Source organism: Phyllobates terribilis, unplaced genomic scaffold (assembly GCF_046119375.1).
Source record: "Phyllobates terribilis strain yellow unplaced genomic scaffold, ASM4611937v1 Scaffold_3__8_contigs__length_932513732, whole genome shotgun sequence".
Lineage (NCBI taxonomy): Eukaryota > Metazoa > Chordata > Amphibia > Anura > Dendrobatidae > Phyllobates > Phyllobates terribilis.
In genome coordinates, this window is record NW_027362763.1 from 318818866 (window position 1) to 318842238 (window position 23373).

A 23373-nucleotide genomic window follows, 5' to 3' on the forward strand; every position below is an offset into this window, starting at 1 on the left:
CAGACACCTGTGCAGTTTTCCCATGTAAGTCCACTTTTATCAAGATATTCCGATGTGACTTGGAATATTGCCTCTCCTGTTGATTTTTCTGTCAGTGCCTTGCAAAATAGGAAGTTTTCTCTAATGGCTTCACCATCCACAAAACGCACATTGGCCAACAACTGACAATGTCCACTGATATCCGTCGACTCATCAAGTTGCAAGGCAAATTTCTTACTGATGCGCACCTTTTCCATAGCAACTGTTTCAATGTCCGCAGACAAGTCATCAATCCGTCTGGCAATTGTGTTATCAGAGAGAGGCACTTTAGCTATCTCTTTAGCTGCTTCAGGGCCAAGCATCTCATTTACAATAGCTTTACAAGCTGGTAGTATTAATGTTTCTGCCACAGTGTGGGACTTTTTTGATTTAGCTATGAGTTCAGCGACAAGGTAGCTAGCTTTGAGGGCTCTCTCATTTACCTTTGTGCTTTTTCTCAAAAAAGTTGCCCCTTTCTCATTGTTTGTACGTAAGCGTACAAAATATTCCATCGGTTTATTTTGAACGGAAGGGTGTTTCGTTTGGAGATGGCGTTTAAGTTTGCTTGGCACCATAGCGCTATTGGAAAACTTCTCACCACACACCAAGCACAGTGGTGTTGGTGCTGTCGCATCCCCAGTGGAAGTAAATCCAAATGAAAGATAGCTTTCACTGTATTGCCTTGAGCTCACCGTCTTGTCTTTTTTTCTTTTGTCGAACTCTCATACTAGGGCCTTCATTTGGGTTAGAATTGTGTCCAGGGTCCTGTTCGGCATTTGCCTTTTCCATTCTCAAATACTTCTCCATCACTGCTGAGATAGTGTGCGCAGCCACACACTAAAATAGAAGAGTATTACATTATCTGCCACACTTAAAGGACCTCTGCTAGGCATATTTCATTGCTAAGGGCTTAAAAAGCAGCTCTCGTGGTGACAAGAAGCTGATTTAAACCCCTCAAGAGTGAACTTCGCGAGAGCTGTATGTGTGTGATAATAACTTCTATTACTACGGTCTGCATTTCCTGCTTGAATTGACACTAGTGACGTAGCACTCAGCTTTCTCTATAAGTAGAATAGAGCCGGCTGCCAAGTGCTATGCCACTAGAGTCAATTCAAGCAGGACATGACTGCTGAAGAACGGTACTAATATCATTTATTATTCCATACATACAACTCTCACGGAGTTCACTCTTGGGGGTTTTAAATCAGCTTCTTACCACCACAAGAGCTACTTTTTTAGCCCTCAAGAGTGAAATATGCCTGGCAGAGGTCCTTTCAATAAATTATTTATTTTAAAAAAGTGAAATAAAAAAGGATAACCCCCTCATATATTCAATCCCATGTAACCTCATAAATACAGTCCCACGTATATGAGCACATGATTATCAGCATCATATACTGTGGTGATGTGCACTGTACAGTGCCACAGTATATGGTGCTGATTATTATGTGGCTCATATACTGCAATATAAAGGGGTACTATGGCCATGAGGCCAGAGTACAAGTGCCAGCTCATATACTCAGCATATGAGCTGGTACTTGTAGTACTCCAGCCTCATGACTATAGTATTTCTCATTTTACATTTCTCATTGTTATATGCAGTATACTGCTGGAGTACTGAAAGTACCAGCTCATATGCTGAGTATTCTGCCAACAGTTCATATACTCAGGCAAAAGCTCATATAGTCAGCATTATTGGCGGGCATTACCTTGGCGGCGGGCAAATGCGAGAGTCTCTTCGCTCTCAGGATGACGCGCCGGCCTCGGTGACGTCATTAAGTCGCGCGAGGTTCAAAGCTTGCGCATGTGTTATTATACACGTCTCCTACATTGTAAGAAGGCGTGACTGCGCATCGAGCGCATTGCCAGGAAATAAAACACAGGGGGCACCATAGTTTGGGGAACTTTCCCCGCGGCACACCCGACCATGTGTCGCGGCACACTAGTGTGCCGCGGAACACTGGTTGAAAATCACTGATCTAGACAAATCAAGGTTATTTAAAGGGGTGTTCTCGTTTTCTACATTTGTCATATTTGCAGGATATGACCTAAATTCGAATAAATTAGATGAGGATGCCACCAATATGCCTTTCATCTGTTTTGAGAGTGGGGCCCTGACGAGCGCTACCGTCAGTAGAGGTGGTTGGAATTCTGACCTCCCCTCCACGGAAGGCAGCACCACAGAGCCCTGTTCTCGACTGAGATGGGAGTCCCATTGGTGGTATATGGATTACTATATATATCATATCCAGTGGTAAATGGGAATATTCCTTTTAAAAAAACAAAAAATAGGATGTACATATGGCTCATTAGTCTCTGCCGCGCATTAGCACCACTTTCTAGTATAGTCTGTGGAACATCTGAGCAAGACTTATCGATATTCTCCTATTTTCCTCTTCATTCAGAAGAGCATAGAGGAAGATGGACATGGTAAAATGACTTTTGCACATAGCAGCCAATCTTGACGTATCTTTTATTTTGCACTGTGGTTGGCTGATATGGTAACAGACCGTTTTCCTGTAGTGCTGTTGTGATAATTGTGCCTGGGATTATTTCTGTAATGCAGTCATGTTATATGGGGTCAGCGCTCCTCGATCTCCAACTTCTAACACCCAAGTAGATAGCTAATAGAAAATAAATAGATATTCTTACAGTATAATACATGGATTTTAGCCAAAAAAATACATGTTGTGGAGTGGAGTCCTTACTGGGAAGAAATTTTTGAGTGGGAGTTATTCCATCTGTTACACATGTGGCTAAAAGAAATTGAAAATTGTGGTTTTCTCTTAAAATGCAGGCAATGCATGTTTTACATTCAACTTAACCATTGTTTTTATTGTCTTTGTGAGAGCCTACTGGTACAATTTATTCCATGTGTCCTATGTCTTTCTCTGTTCTCATGATTGTGTCATAGCAGTGCAATTCTGTAGTATTAACGGCCATAATTGTCATTTATTAGTCACACACAGATTTCATTTTGTAACTTGCATTACAGTCACATTGCTTTAGTTCTCATATATAATATATATTTCTTGCATTTGGTGGACCTACATTTAGATGGAGAACCGTTTAATTTTAGCTTCAAGATCATATGAAAAGTATGTGCCATGGATTAAGATGACCCTTCTTTTTCAGTGAGTTTAAACCCAGCCTGGAAAGAGTTGGTTGCACAAAGACCTCCATCTGGCCTCATTTCGGCAGCCCTCCTCTTCTCGGTCCTCTCCCAAATCATTATTTGCCTGGCATTCCAGACCATGGTTTTTCTGCTAGTAAAACAGGAGCCCTGGTACGAGGTCTGGAGCCCCAGCAGCAAGTGAGTGACGCCTGAAAATGAACATTAAGGGATAGTTCATTGCTTTACACTTTATACTTACTTTTCTATTATTTTTTACTACCCCCAATTCCAGTGCATGTAATATCTCCATGGATGGCCACCATGAAAATGACACTGAACATGACGAGCACAACATCAAGAACTATGAGAACACCACTCTTTTCTACGTGTCCAGCTTCCAATACCTCATTGTGGCAGTTGTGTTCTCAAAAGGAAAACCTTTTCGCCAACCCAGCTACAAAAATTGTACGTGTTCCCGGTTTGTTATACTGTAATGTTTATGTTCTAACTTAATTATTTTTCTACTGCAAGATCAAATAATTTTATTCCGTGACTAAACCGAGACAATGGCTGCAACTGTAATGTCATGTGGCAAGAATCTGTTGGCGCTGCCTTGCTACTAGCAGCGAAATTACAGTGTTGCAGCTTTGTATAAATTGCTGTAATGGATGTTGGTAGCCATGCGCTCTTGACTCTGTGCCATATCTGCTGCTTTTTGGGCCACTTAAAAGCAGATTACAAATAGCAGTGATGATATGCAGTACTTGAGACTTCATTACATCCATAAGCATAGATACCTAAGGTCCTGCAATGCCTGCATATGAGGAAAGACACAGTGAATCAGAAAAACTATACTACATTTATAATTGAAGGTATTTGCTTATATTATTATTACACCTGCTACATATTGGGATAGGAGCTTGGAGATGGGAATACCCCTTTAAGTCTTTGTAAGGCTGATTTTAAATTAAAGGGGTTATCCACGACTCAGACAACCCCTACTGAATCCCTATGTTTCCCCAGTAATATAATAACACCTATACCCCCAACCCCTCATTCACCGGAGGTGACTATGGGAGTTATTATTTTAATTGGGGGAAACTGATTCAAAGGCTGTTGTCCAAGTAGTGGAAACCCCTTTTAAGTCTGTGTTTTCCATTCATAACTTTTATGGGAGGGCTGTTTTTGGGGATTTAGAATGGTGCCTAATGCAGCCATTGAATTCAGTGAGGCTTAATGGAGTCCAAATTATGAATCCTTACATTCACATTGGCCCCAGCTGGACACGATAATGTAGGGCTGGCCTACTTGAAGTCAGTAGGTCCATCAGGGACACCTTGTACGCTCCCTGGCAAAGTTTTGAACAGGGACATAGATATGATGTGAACCTAGCCTAACAGCGGGTTCATGCTGCCTGAACCACGGGAAGAATATATCAGACACTGGCTGCCTGATTTCAGCCATTTATATTTGACTCTAAAAAGCTCTGGCGTTTCAGAGAAAAACATCCTTGACAAGCCGCTGGGGGCCGAGCTGCTCGGGTACGTAGTCGGACAGGCAGGTCTTCTGGTGGCTTCTTCCCGTCAGGGGCTAACAACTCTCTCCCTGTACACACAAGTGGCGTTTCAGAGTCAAATGTACCCTGTGCCTGATACATGATGTCAGAGGGTCGGGTAGCATTCATCAGCTGTCAGATTCCCTTTTAACATTCAAGATATGTTCTATAGAATACTGATTTGCAAACCAATGTAACATGTGTAACAGCCTTTTCTCTTCTATCTTTCCATAGATCTATTTGTAATCTCTGTAGTGGCTATTTATGCCTTAATACTATTCTTCATGCTGTATCCCATTAAATCTATCGACGACTTCTTTGAGGTAAGATATATATTAATGACCCATTTGGCTCCTACTTCTATATATGTTATCTTCATGTAGATTATAACATTTTTATTTTATTCTTGTAGTTGGTCTGTGTTCCATTTCAATGGCGGATTGTAATGCTTGTCATTATTATTGGTAATGCCATTGTGTCAATTCTTGTTGAGGTAAGTCCAAGAAATATTTTGGGCAGTATATTTTTATGGTATACGAATACTAAAATGTATTACTGCATTACTCAGTCAGAAAAACCTGTAGCACCCTCATGCTGTTCTCACAAGTGCACAAAAGACTGATATACTGAACAAGTCCTGCATTTTTTATATCTCTTGATGGAAATAGGAATGTTTTCTATTCACTGCCAAAAGGTACAAAGCTGTAAAATGTGAACAATGTAATACATTAGAAAGATTAATTTTTTTTTTGTTTTGTTGATAAAACTTAACCCCTTCACCCCCCAGCTTGTTTCACCTTCCTGACCAGGCCAAATTTTCCAATTATGACCAGTGTCCCTTTATGTGGTAATAACTCTGGAACGCTTCAACGCATCCCAGTGATTCTGAGACTGTTTTTTCGTGACACATTTTACTTCATGTTAGTGGTAAATTTCGATCGATGTGACTTGCGTTTATTTGTGAAAATTTCGGTAATTTTAATAAATGTGAAAATTTTGCAAGTTTCAATCCTTGCCCTTAAAGCGCACCTGTCAGCAGGATTGTGCTCAGTAAACTATATACTATATACTAATGTGGGCGACATTACACTGATTAAAATGATACCTTGGTTGATGTAATCCGTCCTGCGGTTCTTCTGTAATCTTTACTTTCAGTTTGGAGATAATGATATTATCATGCTCCTGGGCGCCCCACTCTATCTTGTGCTCTGCTTACATATTCATCTGTATGCTCTTATGACTGCTCACTGATCCCTCACTGACCTACCTCCTATTTTACATAATGCGTTTAGTAGTGCGGGGTTAGGTAAAATAGGAGGCAGGTCAGTGAAGGCACAGTGAGCTGTCATAAGAGCATACAGATGAATATGTAAGCAGAGCACCAGATAGAGCACCCCCCCCCCCACAGGCTGCCCCAGAGCACGAACATATCATCTCCAAACTGAAAGTAAAGATTACACAAGAACCACAGGACTGATTTCATCAACCAAGGTATCATTTTAATCAGTGTAATGTCGCCCACCTGACAGTGCCTGTAATTTACTGAGCACAATCTGCTGACAGGTGCACTTTAAACCAAATAGTTAGTTATACCACACAAAATGGATGATGAATAACATTTACCACATGTCTACAATTTTGGCTGAAATAGATTGCGGATGTCATGTCGCATTTGAAGAGCCCCTGACATGCCAAAACAGCAGAATCCCCCACAAGTGGTGTCATTTTGGAAACTTCACCTCTCAAGGAATTTATCTAGGGGTGTAGTGAACATTTTTAACCCTTAGGTATAACACTGGATAGAGTACACACAAAATTTCCATTTTTTTCCACAAAAATTTTTGCTTTGGCCCCAAGTTTCAACTCGTGACCCAGCTGCTCTGCTCCTCTCACCTGCTAGGAACTTTTGCAGTGATTCATGACTTGTGCAGAGAAAATTGACCTCCTGTTACTACGTAGAGCTTAGAAGGATTCAGCTAGTCAGTTTTTATTCACGTGATGTCATAAATTACATGGAAAAGAGAAGGATTAACGAAGTAGAAAGGCAGAATGAGAAAGTGTAAGTACACAATTCTATATAATATGATGACTGCAGTATATTAAGAGGATACAAACTTTAATGGGAGGAGTACTTTAAGTACATTTATGTGGATGATAAGCTAGGTATAAGTACAAGAAAAGTGTCAGGGAGACAAAAGTAGCAGTTGTGCTGCCGACATCAGACCTGCACCTTCTAGAACTTTCTGTAACATGCTTCTTTTTTGCACAAAGGCTCCTATCCCACTATCACACCATGTTTTTTTTTTCTTTACCTATTTTTAACTATTCAGTTTCTAAATGTTATAAATCTACCCCCACCCCCCCACACACCATAAGAAATTAAGTGTCTTGCCCTAATTGGTTAAAAGTATTCCAAATTGTGTCTTTTGGGCATGTTTTATTTTTGTGATCATGTAAAGCCCAACAAAAAAAGAAGTGTGTATTCATTGTATCGAAAGCTAGTATTCTGACTTTTTGTATCCTTTTTCAGAGTTGCACATTATTCTTGCTAGTACTCAAGCACTTAAGTATGTAAGGCTACCATTGACACTTGTTAGGATGTTTCTTTTCTACGGTTTTTGTTTTAGAAACATAAACCGATTTAATGTCAAAAACTGATCTATTGAATAACTGATACAAATGGAAGCCGTGGGACCCTATTGATTACTATGTGGTCCATCTGGTTTCCATATTGTGTCATTTTTATTATGGTAGAAAAATTGCATCATGCAAAACCTTTTTCTTCTGTTCTATAAACTAACACAAAAAAGAGCCCAAACAAAAGAATACTGCAGCACTTTACATGTACTAAGATATATGTTAACATTAACCCCTTAAGGACCCTGGGATTTTCCGTTTTTTGCTCCCCTTGTTCCCAGAGCCATAGCGTTTTTATTTGTTGGTCAATATGGCTGTGTGAGGGCTTATATTTTGCGGGACGAGTTGTACTTTTGTACAACATTACTGGTTTTACCATATTGTGTACGGGAAACAAATTCCAAAATTGCAAAAAAGGTGCAATACCACAGATGTGTTTTTTTTTTTTTTACCACGTTCTCTGAATGCTAAAGCTGACCTGCCATTATTATTCTCCAGGACATTACGAGTTCGGAGATACCAAATATGTATAGGTTCTTTTTTATTTAAGTGGTGAAAAAAAATCCAAAGCTTGCTAAAAAAAAAAAAATATATATATATATATATATATATATATATATATATATATATATATATATATATATATATATATATATATATATATATATATATATATATATATATATATATATAGCGCCATTTTTCGGGATCTGGGGCCGGGTGAGGGCTTATTTTTTCCGTGCCGAGCTGAAGTTTTTATTGATAGCATTTTGGGGTAGATCTGATGTTTTGATCGCCTGTTATTACATTTTAATGCAATGTTGCAGCGATCAAAAAAACGTAATTCTGGCGTTTAGAATTTTTTTCTCGTTACGCCGTTTACCAATTGGATTAATTCTTTTTTTTATATTGATAGATCGGGCGATTCTGAACGCGGCGGTACCAAATATGTGTATGTTGGTTTTTTTATTTTATTTTGAAAGGGGGGTGATTTAAACTTTTTTTTTTTATATATATATATATATATTTTTTTTTAATATTTTTAAAAACATTTTTTTTACACTTTTTGCTTGCTTCTATAGTCTCCATAGGAGACTAGAAGCAGCAACTGTCTGATTGCCTCTGCTACATAGAAGTGATGAGCAGATCACCTCTGTGCTATGAGCGCCGACCACTAGGTGGCGCTCATAGCGATCATTACATGACATGGACTGGGGTGTGCTACAGACCCAGGGTTGTCATGCCCACCCATCAGTGACCCGCGATCACATGACTGGGTCACCGATGGGCGGGGTAAGTGACGCGCTTCCGGCGCGGCACTGTTAAATGCCGCTGTCAGAGATTGACAGCGTCCTTTAACTGGTTAACAGCCGTGGGTGGATCATTATTCCACCTGTTGCAGGCACATGTCAGCTGTAAGAATCAGCTGACATGTGCCCGGTTCAGTGTGGGCTCAGCGCCGGAGTCCTCACTGAACCTGGAGTGATGGCCTGGTGCGTGCTATTACACCCCAGGCTTTAAAGGGGGTATTGCTGGTATATAGAATTTACTTCTAAAAAGTATCTTCATTTTATAACAGTAATGCAGTCTAAATTTCATATATTCAATATCTGCATACATTTTAGCGTATGCAGAGTGCCGCGGTTTGTTTATTGTGCAGCCACATCTTGATGCTCCTGTTCACACTTGCTTTATTCTGTTAGGAGGTGCTGGACAGTTTTTTGACGTACCTCATAATAATCAATGTGTCCCATTTTCTGTTTGCATTAGTAATGCAACAGATCTGTTTTTGATGTTGCATCCATTTGTGTGCTCCTGAAATGAGACAAGAGGAATGTCAGAACGTAAGGGTGGACACAGCCAGACATGATGTTCCAAGGTTTCCTCTTTTATGTAGTTTTAAGGTGAAGAGGTCAAACATAACTGGGAACTGCCTTAAGAGGTGTGAAGTTCCGTGTTGTCGTAGTGACATCTGTAGGGATGGCGGTTTGGTTACACCCAATGTCCTTATGCTGAACCTGAAGACCACAAAACAGGAAGTGTTCTCGCAAAGATTGGGAAATAGGGCAGCTGCAGAAGTAAGATAGTAAAGAAACACAACGGCGGGAGGTGACTAATGTAGGGAGAAGTGGGGGAAAAAATCTGTTAGTAAATTTTTTTATCACCATAAAAAGATGTTGAAAAGGTTTCTTTAATGAATTCCATTTAATGTAAAATAACTTATTTTATATATTGTTCTAGTTCTCATGTTAATTATTGCCCATGTTGGCAAACTGATTGTTATACACATTTATTGCTAAGCTCAAAAGTGCTTTCCGATTGCCTAATGCTTTTACAGCTTTTACATTTACTCCTGCATTTAAGGCATGCTGCATATTGCACAGTTGGTTTGGCGTGTTTGCTCAGCGACATCCATCGCTCTCATATACTGCAGCGCAGTCCTATATTGTCAGGAGTGTTCTTTGCATCCATGTATTCCTAATAAGCATGTGAAAACTTCAGTCTGCCAACCTCTTGTGTCATATGGACAGACTTCAGGTACCCGTTTGTGCTGGGCTGGTTACTTATTTATGGCTTATTTTGCCCTTACTTAGAGACTGCTGTTTTGTGATCAGTAATACATTTCAGAGCAGCAATCCAATATTAAACTGGCCATAGAAAAATAACTATTATTGTTAACAGTACAAGTGTTAGAGTCGAGCAAAAAGATTTGCAGGATCCTGGCGCATATTCTGATTAATAGGCTTGGAGCAACTTCCTGCATAGTGCCAAAACGATGTCAGAAGAGACCCCAGTAATGCCGGCAGATAGGAGGAGGTTCACAGGGCTCTGGTCTGGTGGTTACGGGCTACTGACATGGCCACTGGACAAAGGTCCTGCAGATCTTTTATTTATTTTACTCACTTATATAGCGCCATTATTTCACAGCACTTTACAGACATTATTATCACTGTCCCCATTGGGGCTCACAATCTAAATTCCCTATCAGTATGTGTTTGGAGTGTGGGAGGAAACCGGAGGAAACAAACACAATCACAGGGAAAACATACAAACTCCTTGCAGGTGTTGTACTCGGTGGGATTTGAACCCAGGACCCCAGCGCTGCAAGGCTGCAAGGCTAACCACTGAGCCACCATGCTTTTCACTCGACTCTAGTGTTTTACAGTGACCTATCATGTTACATATTGTGAAATGTCTGGTTATTTACCGTTCCAAAAAAGTGTTCTAATGTAATCATAATGCTCACATTATCAGGAGAGAATCACATGTCTACCCACATAACATGTACTATATGCCACTAATCTTCTACTGCCGTGGTCGGCAACCTGTGGCACTCAAACTGCAACTCCCAACATGCACATACAGCCGGCAGCTGTCATGGCATGCTGGGAGTCTATTTCACAACAGCCAGCGTTTGCTGGCCTCTGTTCTAAAGGATGCTTTCTACTGTATGAGGATTTGTGCATTCTCTACAATATAATGATCATATATAACAACCTCTCTTCCTCCATTTCCAGTGTGTTGATAGTTTGTATCATGGACTCATTTTATTTACCCCCCCCTCCCATGTGTGAAATCTGTAACTTGTCAGCCCCTTGGGGAACGAACACCACATTGGATATTGGTAAAATTAACTTGCAGAATTTAAAGGGAACCTCAGTTAAATTTTTTGGAAAAAATGGGCCTACTAAAGTCGTATAATACACCAAGGCCTTAGTTCACTCTGGTCCCTCAAATGCCAGTTCCCATGACACTCTGTTTTGCTTCACCGACGTTCAAAAAAACCAAACAAAGGTGATCACAAATCAAAAATTGTTATATATAATTCAAAATGCCTCATTTATGAAGCGATCAGTACTAATGGATAGGTCAGGGGAAATTTACATTTTATTTTTAAATGAAACTGAATGAATTAACCAGATATTATTGAATTCTCTTTTGCCAAGTGAATGGTGAACAGCCAAACATGTTTCACTATGGATCTCAAAGGGGTTTTCCTTTTAAATACATGCATCACCCTTTGTGACTCCCTTTCACTGGGTATGATTGCTGGAATAACTTCTTTGAATGAGTTTTCCTAAGTTTCAACTTTTTTTTTTTTTTTTTTATTAAAGGGAATCTCAGTGGGAACAACCATCCTAAACTGTCTATATGGGCATGTAGGTCATAGAAATTTCATTAAAGTGATACCTTGATAACCTCTATCCGATGTCTTATTCCAGAGAAATGCACTGATCTCCCCGATAATCTACCTTCACAGGTTATTTTACATGAAAGGGGACATTACCAGTGTGAGACATGTAATGACTGACAGTCTGCTCTCCTGATCTCACTGCAGAGCCCCCTTTCATTTACAATAATTTCAGGAGGTAGATTGTCTGGGATGTCTATGTCTGGCCCATAGATCTTAACAGATCAGCTACATATTAAGGAAACGTTGATTTCTCTGGAATAAGACATCAGATTGCGGATATCCTAGGTATCATTTATTCAGCTTCCTATGACGTACATGCCCATATAGACAGCTTAGGAGGGCTGTGATCCTATTGACAGATGCCCTTTATATACTGCTGTCGATGGTATACCATGCAGAGAAAATTTATACTCCATATTTTATACCATTTTCTGCTTTTTTTTTTTTTTTTTTTTTTTTTTTTAAAAGATGAAAATTGAATCACCCCATTATTTTTTTTTTAAAGGCTGGGTACACTTTTGCAACACATTTTCATCAATCCGGTACATTTCAAATGAAAATGAAGCAACTTTGCAAAAAGTCTTGAATTAAAGGTGTCCTTGCATTTTGTGTATACGGCCATCATGCACACCATGCATCTCCAAGGTAGCAAAATAAAATTGTCATCTGACCTCTGTCCTACTCTTTGTACCTCCTCGGATTCTTGGTAACAAACTTTGATCTGGACCCTGCCGAATGAGTGTGGCTGCACCTTGGCAATAAGTGGGTGCTTGTTGTAGCCATCCACTGCGATGCATAGCGCTAGACCCAAGTTGATAGGACACATCGTGCAAACGATTTGCAAAGTCGCCTTACGTTTCATTTCGACTCATTAGCTGTGAGAGTGGACTGATGTCCTTGTCAATTTTAGATCTTTTAGAGCATTTTTCTAATTCCAAAATCACTTGGCAAAAGTGTCAATATTTCACCAATCTGCCATGTTCTAATACGTTGAAGGCGTGAAGTGTTTCGCGCATACAAGTTTTCTTCCCATGTACCTGTTAATTGAGCACTGTGATTGTGTCCTAATGAGTTGTTGACCTGTTTTAAATATTTGAGCTAATTTGCATGTTTCTAATGAACTGGTGCTTTTAATTCTTCCCACCCACCCACAATTTCTCGCAGACTATCGTCCTTGATATCATACTCTGGAAACTTGTGTTCAACCGAGACAAGCAGGGAGAGTCCCACAAGGTCACCCACCCCCCACAGGTTGGAACCTCACTGTTCATATGTATTGGGCAGCTTCATCTCTGCGGTCCCCTTATCTGTTGCATTAGCCGCTAGCAGTGTCGTGTGCCTTGTTATCTGTGTGCCTACTCATCTCCTCACTACATCTGTGGTTAGCTAGGCTGTGGCATGTGTTTTACTGCATGGTGTGTGACTTTGTGAAAGGATTGCGTTGGTGGAAGGGCAGCTATTGCTTTTTATGTAAATGCTTGCAATAAAGTCTCTCCTCAGGTCTATACTAACAAATGCACAAAATAAAACCTTTTATTCCTGGTTCTGGTTTTGATCTACTCTACCACATACAGAGCAGATTTGTGATATTAGTTGTCCGTCTACATTCTCTGAAATGCCTGACTTCCTAATCTGCAGACATAGTGTGTTGATGGACTGTATTTTTGTTTTTATAGGAGGCAAATGATCTGTGGGGAGTGCGACTCATGTCCTTTTTGTGTTTCTGCAAAAAGAAGACTCCTAAAGCCAAATACATGCACTTAGCACAGGAGCTGTTGGTCGATCCGGACTGGCCACCTAAGCCAAGAACTACTACAGAAGCAAAGCCACCTTCTCTGGAGAATGGCAGTTATCAAGTGGTCACAATTACGTAGCAGCTGCTCTATCGGCTGATTAGTCCTATTATTTGTAGGATGGGATGTCTGCAATGCATTGTGGAGCAGTTCACTGCAGAGCCCTTGACAGCTTTCATAATGCCTCCATTCACACACAAGTCTGTACATATTGTCTGAATGGATAACATTTTTCAAAGACTTCAGAAATGAAATATTTTTTTATGTATCACTGCAGCACTCAGTGTGTTGATGGTGAAGGGAGCGGCCTTGAGACCTTGGGACCATTGTCTTTCATTTGTAATTTTTTTTTTTATATTTTTCGTTTTCCATGGCGCCTAAATAAAACTTTTTGCTGTAACATAGTATCCTACTCTTTCAGTGTTGTCAAATAGATTGGTAAAACAATTTTAATTTCTAGCCGTGCATCACTCTACCGGCGTAAGCATCGAGGTCCCGTTACACAGCCTGAGGCTATCCTGCTGTGCTGCTAGCATCCCACTGCTGTAATTGACTTTTTTTTTTCCCTCCTAATTTTTAAAGCTGCATAAAATGTTTACTTTTGTGCCTTTTTAAGTTAAATCTCACATCCGCCCTTATTCGTTTGTATTCATTTACAACTTTAGTACCAAAGAATAATTTTTCCATTTTTACTCTCTAGTCTATTCGTCACGTTTTTAAGAATCTTTCCGATGTTCTTTTTACTGACACTAGTACTTTTTCATCAGTTGCTTTTTATAGTAATCAGCCTCCTGTTACATGCAGTGATACTGGATATATTTTCAGAGGATGCATTGTCTGTGTAATGACTGTCTTTGCTCACAATTCTTTCTTTTATTGCTCCCTAAAGCCATCAAGTGTTTGCACTAGAAATCATTTCTGAATTCTTTGGAATAGATTCTATGAAAGCGAGTAAATGTTTTATAAATGTACCAGTAAAAACTAAAAATTTCTATTTTTTTCTTTTCAGCTATAGATCTATGCATTTCAGACCTTAGAGCTGTGAATTTTGCTGTGTTCGGTTCTGATACTGTACATGAAAAGATCTGTCTCTGCTCCTTCTCCAGGCACTAAAGCGTTAAAAGATGGGCATAAACCAGAGAGCATCTGTCTGTATATGGGATACGACTAAATCTTTAGCAGTATGTGGTAGAGAAAAGTTCTTTAAAACATGTTCCTAAAGGTACCCATATACCTTGGATAACTGTAGGCCAAACGCTGTGTCTCCAGCCCCTCCTCAGACATGCACGCTCAGGCAAGGGTGCAGGTATTTTAAGTGGGGGAGAGTGGAGTAAGCGCCTTCCAGACATCTCTGGTGACAGCTTGTCTTACCTGAGAACAAAGGGGCCGAGCTTGGAAATGCAACAGGCCCTAAAGTTCCCTTTTCTTTTGATCATCTGTCAATGATGTGTTAGGAGGTCCCCTATACACATAAGACGGTCGTCCGGTTATGCCTACATCCATGGACTTGGCTCATTTTTAATCTAAGCAACAGTATACAACATGATATAGAGATAAGAAGTAGGTTACCTACATGTTATGGTTTTTAAACAAATGTATATCATTTAACATTGCTAGTAGATATAACAGGGCTAAATCAGTAGTTTAACTTTTTGTTGACAGCATCATCACACCTTAGCTGAAGATGACTGATTTTTGTGGTCTTGCCGCTATAACCTAACCCACCCCATCTCCACGTGAGATATAGAAGCTGCCTAGAGCACTCTCTCAACTACATCCTTAACTCTTGTAGAATCTGAGATTGCCTTCATGTATCCGACCACTGCTCTGAGTGGAGGATACAGCAGTCGATGCGTCTGTAGTGGAAAAATTTTAAAACTACCCTCTACACCAGTACTGAAAAGTGACCGTACATTTTTCATGTTTAGTGACCCCACCTGGTGCGTGCCCTCAGTTTGCTGCACACTTTCCTCAGCTCTGATCCGCATTACCTTTCCCACTGGCATAATGGAGTGCCTTGGTAAGTCTAAACCGTGAGCATAGTATTTTGCGGTCTGCCTTCCTGAATAGACTACTAAGTAACCACAGATTAGCAAATATTTACCCATTAGTGATCGTTTAACGACACCGATCATATAATGGAAACCCAACCTTAAGGCCCCGTTTCTACAGACAGATTAAATAACTTTTATCGATGCTGATTTCCCTATTTTAATAAAAAATGATTGCTTTGATAGAATTCATGTTTTAATTAAGTGGAGAATGAGCCTTGCCTTAATCTTTAACTCTCAGGCAGAGACAAATTGGACAGGAATAAAACTACATCTGCCAGCGTCCCCTCAAGGTTTCCTCCAGGCAGACCGCTATCATGGCATGCTGGGACTTGTAGTTTCACAACTGCTAGAATCCTGCAGGTTGCTGACTCCTGATGAATGATCATTCTGGGTCGTCTGCCATGTTTAGCCTTTCTTGCCCTCTAACATTGCTCCCTTAATGCAGACTTAATCTCTCACTGACATTGCAAAGAGGGTCTAGTCTAATCCTATTTCATTTGTTCTGCACTGTGCTTTATCTTTTAGCAGCAAGTGAGATTAGTGACCTAGAAATGCTATCCCCTGACACACTATCAGAGGTGTATAACCAGCAGCCCAGGGGCCACATGTTGCCCTCAATGCTATTCTATGCAGCCCCAAACCATCTGGTCATTGACATGCTTGTCTGTGTCTGTTAGATTCTGGCATGTATATTCCTTGCCAGCAAAAAGTGGTGTGGTATATTGCAGTGCAGGGATAGATAAGTATCTGTTTCACTGTGTCCTTTTCTGGAACCCCCAAATATTAGCACAATGGGGGTCTCCTGACGCCTTTGTAGCACTCCAGGAATGAGTAGGTGATGTGGATACATGCATGAGGCTTTCTTCAGTGTAGTTTTATTGGAGTAATGAAAACCATTTTAACAACTTAAATGAATTACATAAGTGGTCCAGAAAAGGTTGTGCACCCCTGCTCTAGAATCTGTGTTCATATTCAATAAATCTTCATGTTTTCCCCTGCCTCCTGCTTGTGATGGGTTTTTCCATGTCCTCTTTTAGAGACTGGATACAGAGGACAAAGCCTGAAGAAGGGTCTTGTTAAAATATACTGGGGATTTTACACACCGCACACAATAGATAATACAAATGGGCAGTGTGAGCCAGAGGAATTGTATCTACACAGGTAATAATTGTATGAGCTTACCTGCTATATTACTGCACTATAAAACAGAAATAATATCTTCTGCCACATAGAGGTACATACAGAGAAACTGAAAGGGTCGAAATGGGAAATGTCTGAGAGCTAATATGAGAGATTTGATAGGCGATTATGTGAATCAGTAGTTCACAGGCTCAATTCAGTGATCAGTGTTTCCCTGTCAATGACCACAATGACTACATCATCATGAAATCAACTACAAGTCAGATGACCTGCAGATACAGCCTAGTACACATGTGGCTGTTAGTGCAAGTCAGAAGACCCGCAGTCAGTCTGGGCCTTGTGGTCCATATACTGACAGTAAAACACAGATGTCCCAGTTGTGCCCAAGTCCAAGACTGACCTAATTTCTACTCAGGGAAAGTATGTAAAGGACTAGTAAACTAGAAAATACGTGACTGTGATGACCATAGTAAAAGGGTTCAAATGTATGGATGCAATTGATTTGGGAAGAAACAAATTGTATCAGGTTGAATACTGCTAGTTAGTAATGTGCAAAAACCTGTGTTTAAGTACTACTTTAAAGACCTATTCCAGACATTTTGAAAAAAACTTTCTCATTTTTTTGTGCATTGCCTTCTTATTTTTTGTTATGCTACCTCCCTCACTCACCACCTGCCAGGCTTAGCAGTCCGAAAGGATCTAATTTAGGATATAACTGCTTGCTCTTCTTGATATTGCCTGACTCATTGCTCCTAACCTCTTCACGACTGATGCAGTGTCCCTGTCATTGATGTTGAGCCCTTGTCTTTCCCCCACTTGATGACTGATTTAATCAGCCCTCGAGTGCCTCTAACTTGATCGGAGAACCACCTGTGGCTATTAAGCAGTTAAATGCCACTGTCAATTACTGACAGCAGCATTTTTCACGTTCAGACAGGGAGGGTGTCATTGATCTTGTCCATCATGGCCGGAGTTCATAGGGGATTGTGATTTTTGCTATGTATAGCACAGGCGATCAGATGATCGCAGCTTCAAGTCTCCTAAGGGGATTATTAAATACAGTAAAAAGGGAAAAAATAAAGTTCAAATCACCCCCATTTTGCCCAATTAAAAATAAAACCCAAAAAAAATTCACACTAAGTATTGCCGCATTCAGAAATGTCCGATCTATCAAAATATAAAATGAATCCGAACGTTAAACAGTGTAACGAGACAAAACATCAAAACACCTGTTATGTTTTTTTTTTGATTGCCACATTTGCAATAAGAGTCGATCAAAACATTGTATTTACCCAAAAATGGTATCAGTAGAAACGACAGCTCGCGGTGCAAAAAATAAGCCCTCATCCGGCCCCAAATCCTGGAATTTGAGAACGTTACAGGTCTTGGAAAATGGTGACAACATTTTTTTTTTTTTTTTTTTTAACAAATTTCTGAATTTTTTTTACCACTTAAATGAAAAAACAACCTATATGTTTGGAATCTGCATCCTCATAGAGGTTGTCTCATGTTCCTTTTACAGCATGTGCACAGAGGCAGTGAAGTGGACAGGTTCCAACCAGCTTTAGAGCAGTGCTTGCGAGTATGCGCTCTTTGCCCAGGAGACTGGCAACCTCCCAGGTGGGCGGTAATTTTGGCAATGACCTCTACATTGCAGAATTTTAAAAAAAACAAACAAAAAAAACCTTCTGTTCCTGAGAATGGAGTGTTTTTAATAAAAGGTAAGTTACAAAGTTGCTTGTTCTAAGAAGTACTTTGCAATGTTACCAGATTTTTGCCACCTAATCTGAGAACAGCATGATGTAACAGTAGAGATCCTGATAATCTCAACATTGATTTTATTAAAACTGAAGTAGAGCAGCCCAATAAGTGATACATCACTGGAATGAGGGTTTCCTTTACTAGAACACGCTGCTTTCAGATGGAGTAGCAAAATTTCCTCTGTGATCAGACAAGACAACCCCTTTAAGGCGCATGAAGTTTATTGGGATGTCTTCATGTGTGAAGATTTGGCACATAACAAACCAAGTAACTTAATAATTTTTTCTATTAGTGAAATAGGTGAACTCTATCAGCGTAAAGTGCAATAGCATAGCCTTTGTGAGATGTAGGGGGTTTTCCAAACAAGAGGATTGCTAACCAAGAAACAAAAGGTTATTCCCATCTGAAGTACACAGAAGAATATGCCATTCGGGTCCAATAAGTGCAGGATTTGCAAGAGTTTGGGCTCTAAACTGTTATAGGCCAACTCACAGCTTCTGCAGACTCCATAAAATTTAGTGGAGTTGGCTTGCTTGGCTCTTTTCTGTAAAGGTCCGCTGACGCGGACCGGCTGGCAGCACAATACAGCTGCAGATCGATAAACTTTTACCGATCAGCGGTTGTTTGAATGCCTGTTTTAACAGGCAGACCGAGGTAAACCATGCTCACTGAGCGGATCTATGCTAGATCGCTCAGTGCGCATAGACAGCCTCCGCCAAGAACGATGATTTTTTTGCGCTGTTCAAAAAAAACCAAAAACATTTCAGCCGCCTAACAAGCGTTTTGCTCTTTCATCGGGTCATTGCCAGCCTGTTTACAGGGCAAGATAACTTAAACAAGCATTTTTAACAACACTTGTTCATGATTATCTTGCACTGTAATTGCCCATTAACTTTGACCACCTTAGAGATTATGAAAACTGCTGTGTCCAGGAATCGGCCAACAGGGGCCACTGGTCTCCTAACAGGGACAAGTATCACCTCTGATGCGGAGAGGCAGAAAATAAGAGGCAATCTTCATTTCATCTTCATATTTACCCTTATGACTCCTTTTACATACTTGTATAACTATCATGTTAATGGTAACAGTGTGTGCTCAATGCGTAGGAATACATGTTACTTGAAACACAAAAAATCTGTAACCTCCACACTATCGCTAAAGTTGTATTGTGTTTTTTTTTTTTTTTAGATTGTAATTATCAATGAAAAAATCTGCATGCGTGTACAAATATACATACATATGTATGTAGGCAATGCCTTGTGAAAAATGTATATAGGAGAATGTACAGTAAATTTATTTAGCAATTCCAAGTAACTTATACAATTAATAAAAAAAATTCTTGCATTTTAAACATAAATATAATTTATTGAGCTAAACACTGCGGACGGCTAGTAATAATCTTGTATGTCTTTACGGAAGACCATATTTATTCCATTACTAGCACCAAGGTTTGCCAGCCGGTATTGGTTGCCCTTGTGTATTGCGCTGGTTTGTGCCCTCAGAACTTAACCCTTTATGTGCCTGGGGTTTTCCATTCTGACTGGTAATGACTGAGTGTTTTTGTTGGACTGCTTAACCACAAATTATGTACAAGAAAAAGGCAGCTCATTTTCTGTATAAGGGCTTTGAAAAGTGGCCTTTTTTAACTATGTCATGTTGTTGCAGGCTCACCAACAGCAGTAAAGTTTCTGCGTGAAAACTTCACAAACTAGTGATTCTGTCTGATAAAACTGTGGTCTTTCTGCAAATATTGCAGTCCCTAGGTTAAACAGTACAGTTGCTAACCAGCGAAACCACGTGTTCCCCCTTTTGTAAGGTTCTGTACAAAGTTTGTATATTTTGCTGGTTAAAATGAGCGCACAAATGTATAAAAAGAATTCTAGCTTTTGCAACAAAATGTGTTATATATAAATATATTAAAATTATTTTTCTTGTATTGTCTATGAAATAAATATAAGCACCCCTCAGGGTTTTTTTTTTACATTTTAATTAAATTTTCTTTCAGTGAATCTAGCAATTGCTAAAGTGCACTGCAGAACTAAAATGATTTCTGTGTTTGCAGATGCAGAATGTTTTTTGCTTTATCCCTATGCTCTGCTACAAGTTGTAGTCATAGTTATTGTACCCTTTCATATTGGTAAGGTTACTGCTTCAGTGCCTCATTTTTGGCCAGTTATAGGAATACATCTGTAAATAAATGTTGCTGCAGGTACTATAACTGTTACTAGGCAGTCACACATTTCATTTATTTTAAAGGGTCTTTTTTGTCATAGAATGTAATGGCTTACTACTAATATATCATATAACAGTCTGGTTCGTGTCCAACCTGTGGGAACTCCGCTGATCTAGATCAAAAAGGGACCTTAGCCCTTTCAATATTCTGACTAGCTGGGTATCCTGGCATTCGGACTCCCACCAGACAGTTGAGCTGCCCATACACATTATATAGTGGTCCGCCAAACTGCTATTCCAACATTTTCAGTCCCAAGATAGTCTGGACACCCCTATACACCTCAGATAATTGACCGATCCCCCAAACTTGGCGGTTTTGGCCGACTTATATTTGATGTTTATGGGCACCTTAAGTCATGGCCTAACCTAGAGATAAGTAATCGGTAAACCAGGTATGTAAGCAATGTACTAACGTTACTCTATTTGTGCATTAGCCAAAAAATGCCCCGTCTCTGGCTACTTATGAGTGATTGGTGTAAACCCCCATGGATTTCACTAGTATATTTTCTGCTATAGCAGTTGTGTGGGAATTATAACAATTCAGAATCTGCTTATCTGCCATTGGTTAAACTGGCTTTGTCGCTCATAGCAACCACAGTGCAACTTTCGTGGTTCAAAACAAATAAAAAAAAATCTATAAATGGTTGCTATAGTAAGAGTTTATTCTATTTATACAAATATAACTCTGCCACACATAGAATTTTGGCTGAAATTAATCTTCACAGAGACATATACTTGTTTTGATAACTTTAGGTAACTCTGGCATAATAGTCTGTAAATTAAAAGTTAGCACAAAGCAATAGAAGTTACAGACATTGTCTGACCCCGATGGAAGTTTTGGCAAGCATGGTGTCTTGCCCAATCCCAGCAGTGTGCAGCGTACACAATGTTAAGATTCAGCTCCGCTTGCCGGTTCCAGTGGCCGTCATATAACTGCAAGTATGCGATCTGTATACTCGAGTCACATACCAACTAGATTCTCAACCACTTCTCTTGGTGTTCTATTGAGCGAAGTGGATGAAAATCTAGTCGGCATGTGACTGCAAGTATGCAAATCTCACATGTTCGGTCATGTGATTAATGCTAGAACTGGCTTCAGATCCAAACTCTGCTAGGATTACACTAACGTATTATCTCTCATCTGAGAAAAGTCGGTCCGATTATTCTAATCACACTCTGATCAGAGTCTGATCATAGTGTGATCTAATTTTCTCATGAGAAGATGGGGGGTAAAAAATTCTCCATCTTCTCCATTCTGTCCGTGAACATCACACCTAACTGGATGTCATCCTAGTTCAATCTGATGTTTTCCGTGGACTCATTGACTTGCATGACGGAGTGCTATCCAGTTATCGGATGCAAATATGATTGTCTGTACGAGCCATAATGGTGTATATTATAAATTGTAAGGAGTCAGCAAGCTACAGTGTTTGCAGAAAATTCCACTAGGGCCTTTTAAATGCTCAGTAACATTTTGTTTTGTGCTTTGTTTTTATTTTAATTTCTTTAAACAATTCTGCAGTTAATGCTTGAAAGAATGGCCCTAAGTCACTTCCCAGCAGACATTTTTTCTCTTTGCTTCTAGATATAAGTTTGCGATGCTTAACAATCCGTCCGGGAGGGTGGGGTGTTGTGGGTTTGATCTTGCATTTTTCTTTCATATTTGCTTATGTATGTTTTGTTAATTGTTGCAATAATTTATTTTATTTATTTGTTTTCTTCATTTGGGCTTCAGACTGTGCTAATCTGTAAAATGTTTCTTGTGCTATAATGTGTTTTGTTTTGTTTTTTTAACCTGAAAGTCATGCAGTATCCTTTCCATACAGAGGGTTATGTCCTACCCTATTTGCTACAAACCATTGCACTGTGGGACACTCAAATTTAAGCACAGAGTCCTTTTAAGCTGTGTTGATGATGCACTGCACATAGAGTAACATGGCTTGTGAAAGCACAGACCAAAGTGGGGGACCTCCTAATCTATCAAATTTGAATTACATCTCATACTAGTGGCAAGCGACAATTGAAACGGCTTAAAAAATATATAAAATTTTAATTACAATTTTAAGCTATTTTTGGGTTAAATGTACAAGATTAAATATGGTCTCATATGAGTTCTTTAATAAGATTCCTATGATAAGACACAATATTTGTATATAGCCATTTTAGGCAAGTAATCAATGTAGAAAACCCACTGCTTTATGTAAATATAGCTACGGTATCATACATCAACGATCATGATATAATCAGATGACTCCATCACCTATTGTCCACGTGCACTGAAGGCTTTTCTTGCAATCTATAGGGTTGACTTCTTGGGATGATATGTCATTGTGTTTCAATTATGTGATCTCTGGTGGTTGATGGTTTACCCTTGGCCGTGCTGTGCACATAAATCTGTGAGTTTCTTACAGTGAACTTTCCCTCTTTAATGCCCACTAAAATCCAACAATTGTGCCATAGTAAAACATAGGCTCTTGTGATCTCAAACCTAAAGTTGCTAAATATCCTATATATTTGTATTTGCGGATGACATGAGCGACTTACCTGAGTTGACTTGCCGTTTACATGCCTCTTTAACTACAAATAAAGAGTACAGGGCTTCTTAAGTTATGGTTAGTTAATGCATCCACTTAAACCATATGGTAACTTCTAGTTAAGATCACTCACCAATTTTCTCCCCCCCTAAAAATTGAATATTCAAGTACTGAGTCAATTCTACTCGAGCCAGGAAGCAAAAAAACTTTAAAAGGGTATTCCCATCTCCAAGATCCTATCCCAATATGTAGTAGGTATAATAATATTAGAAAATACCTCCAATTAGAAATGTAGTGTACTTCTTCTGACTCACTATGTCTCTTAGTCCATGTGCAGGC

At 39.5% G+C, this 23373-nt stretch overlaps 1 protein-coding gene across 2 annotated transcripts in view; it reads left to right on the forward strand.

Annotated features, from left to right (window-relative positions):
- The window catches only part of ATP13A3 (ATPase 13A3), a 117409-nt gene extending 94405 nt beyond the window's left edge, over window positions 1-23004 (forward strand). Inside the window, exons 28-33 of one of the 2 annotated variants that reach the window (XM_073675053.1) lie at window positions 3154-3331; window positions 3426-3598; window positions 4923-5011; window positions 5101-5181; window positions 12685-12771; window positions 13197-23004. In XM_073675053.1, coding sequence (XP_073531154.1) covers window positions 3154-3331; window positions 3426-3598; window positions 4923-5011; window positions 5101-5181; window positions 12685-12771; window positions 13197-13394 — 806 coding nt within the window. In that variant the 3' untranslated portion in view covers window positions 13395-23004. The remainder of the gene's footprint in view (window positions 1-3153; window positions 3332-3425; window positions 3599-4922; window positions 5012-5100; window positions 5182-12684; window positions 12772-13196) is intronic. The other variant, XM_073675054.1, reaches the window with a different exon arrangement.
- Window positions 23005-23373: the final 369 nt, after the last annotated feature.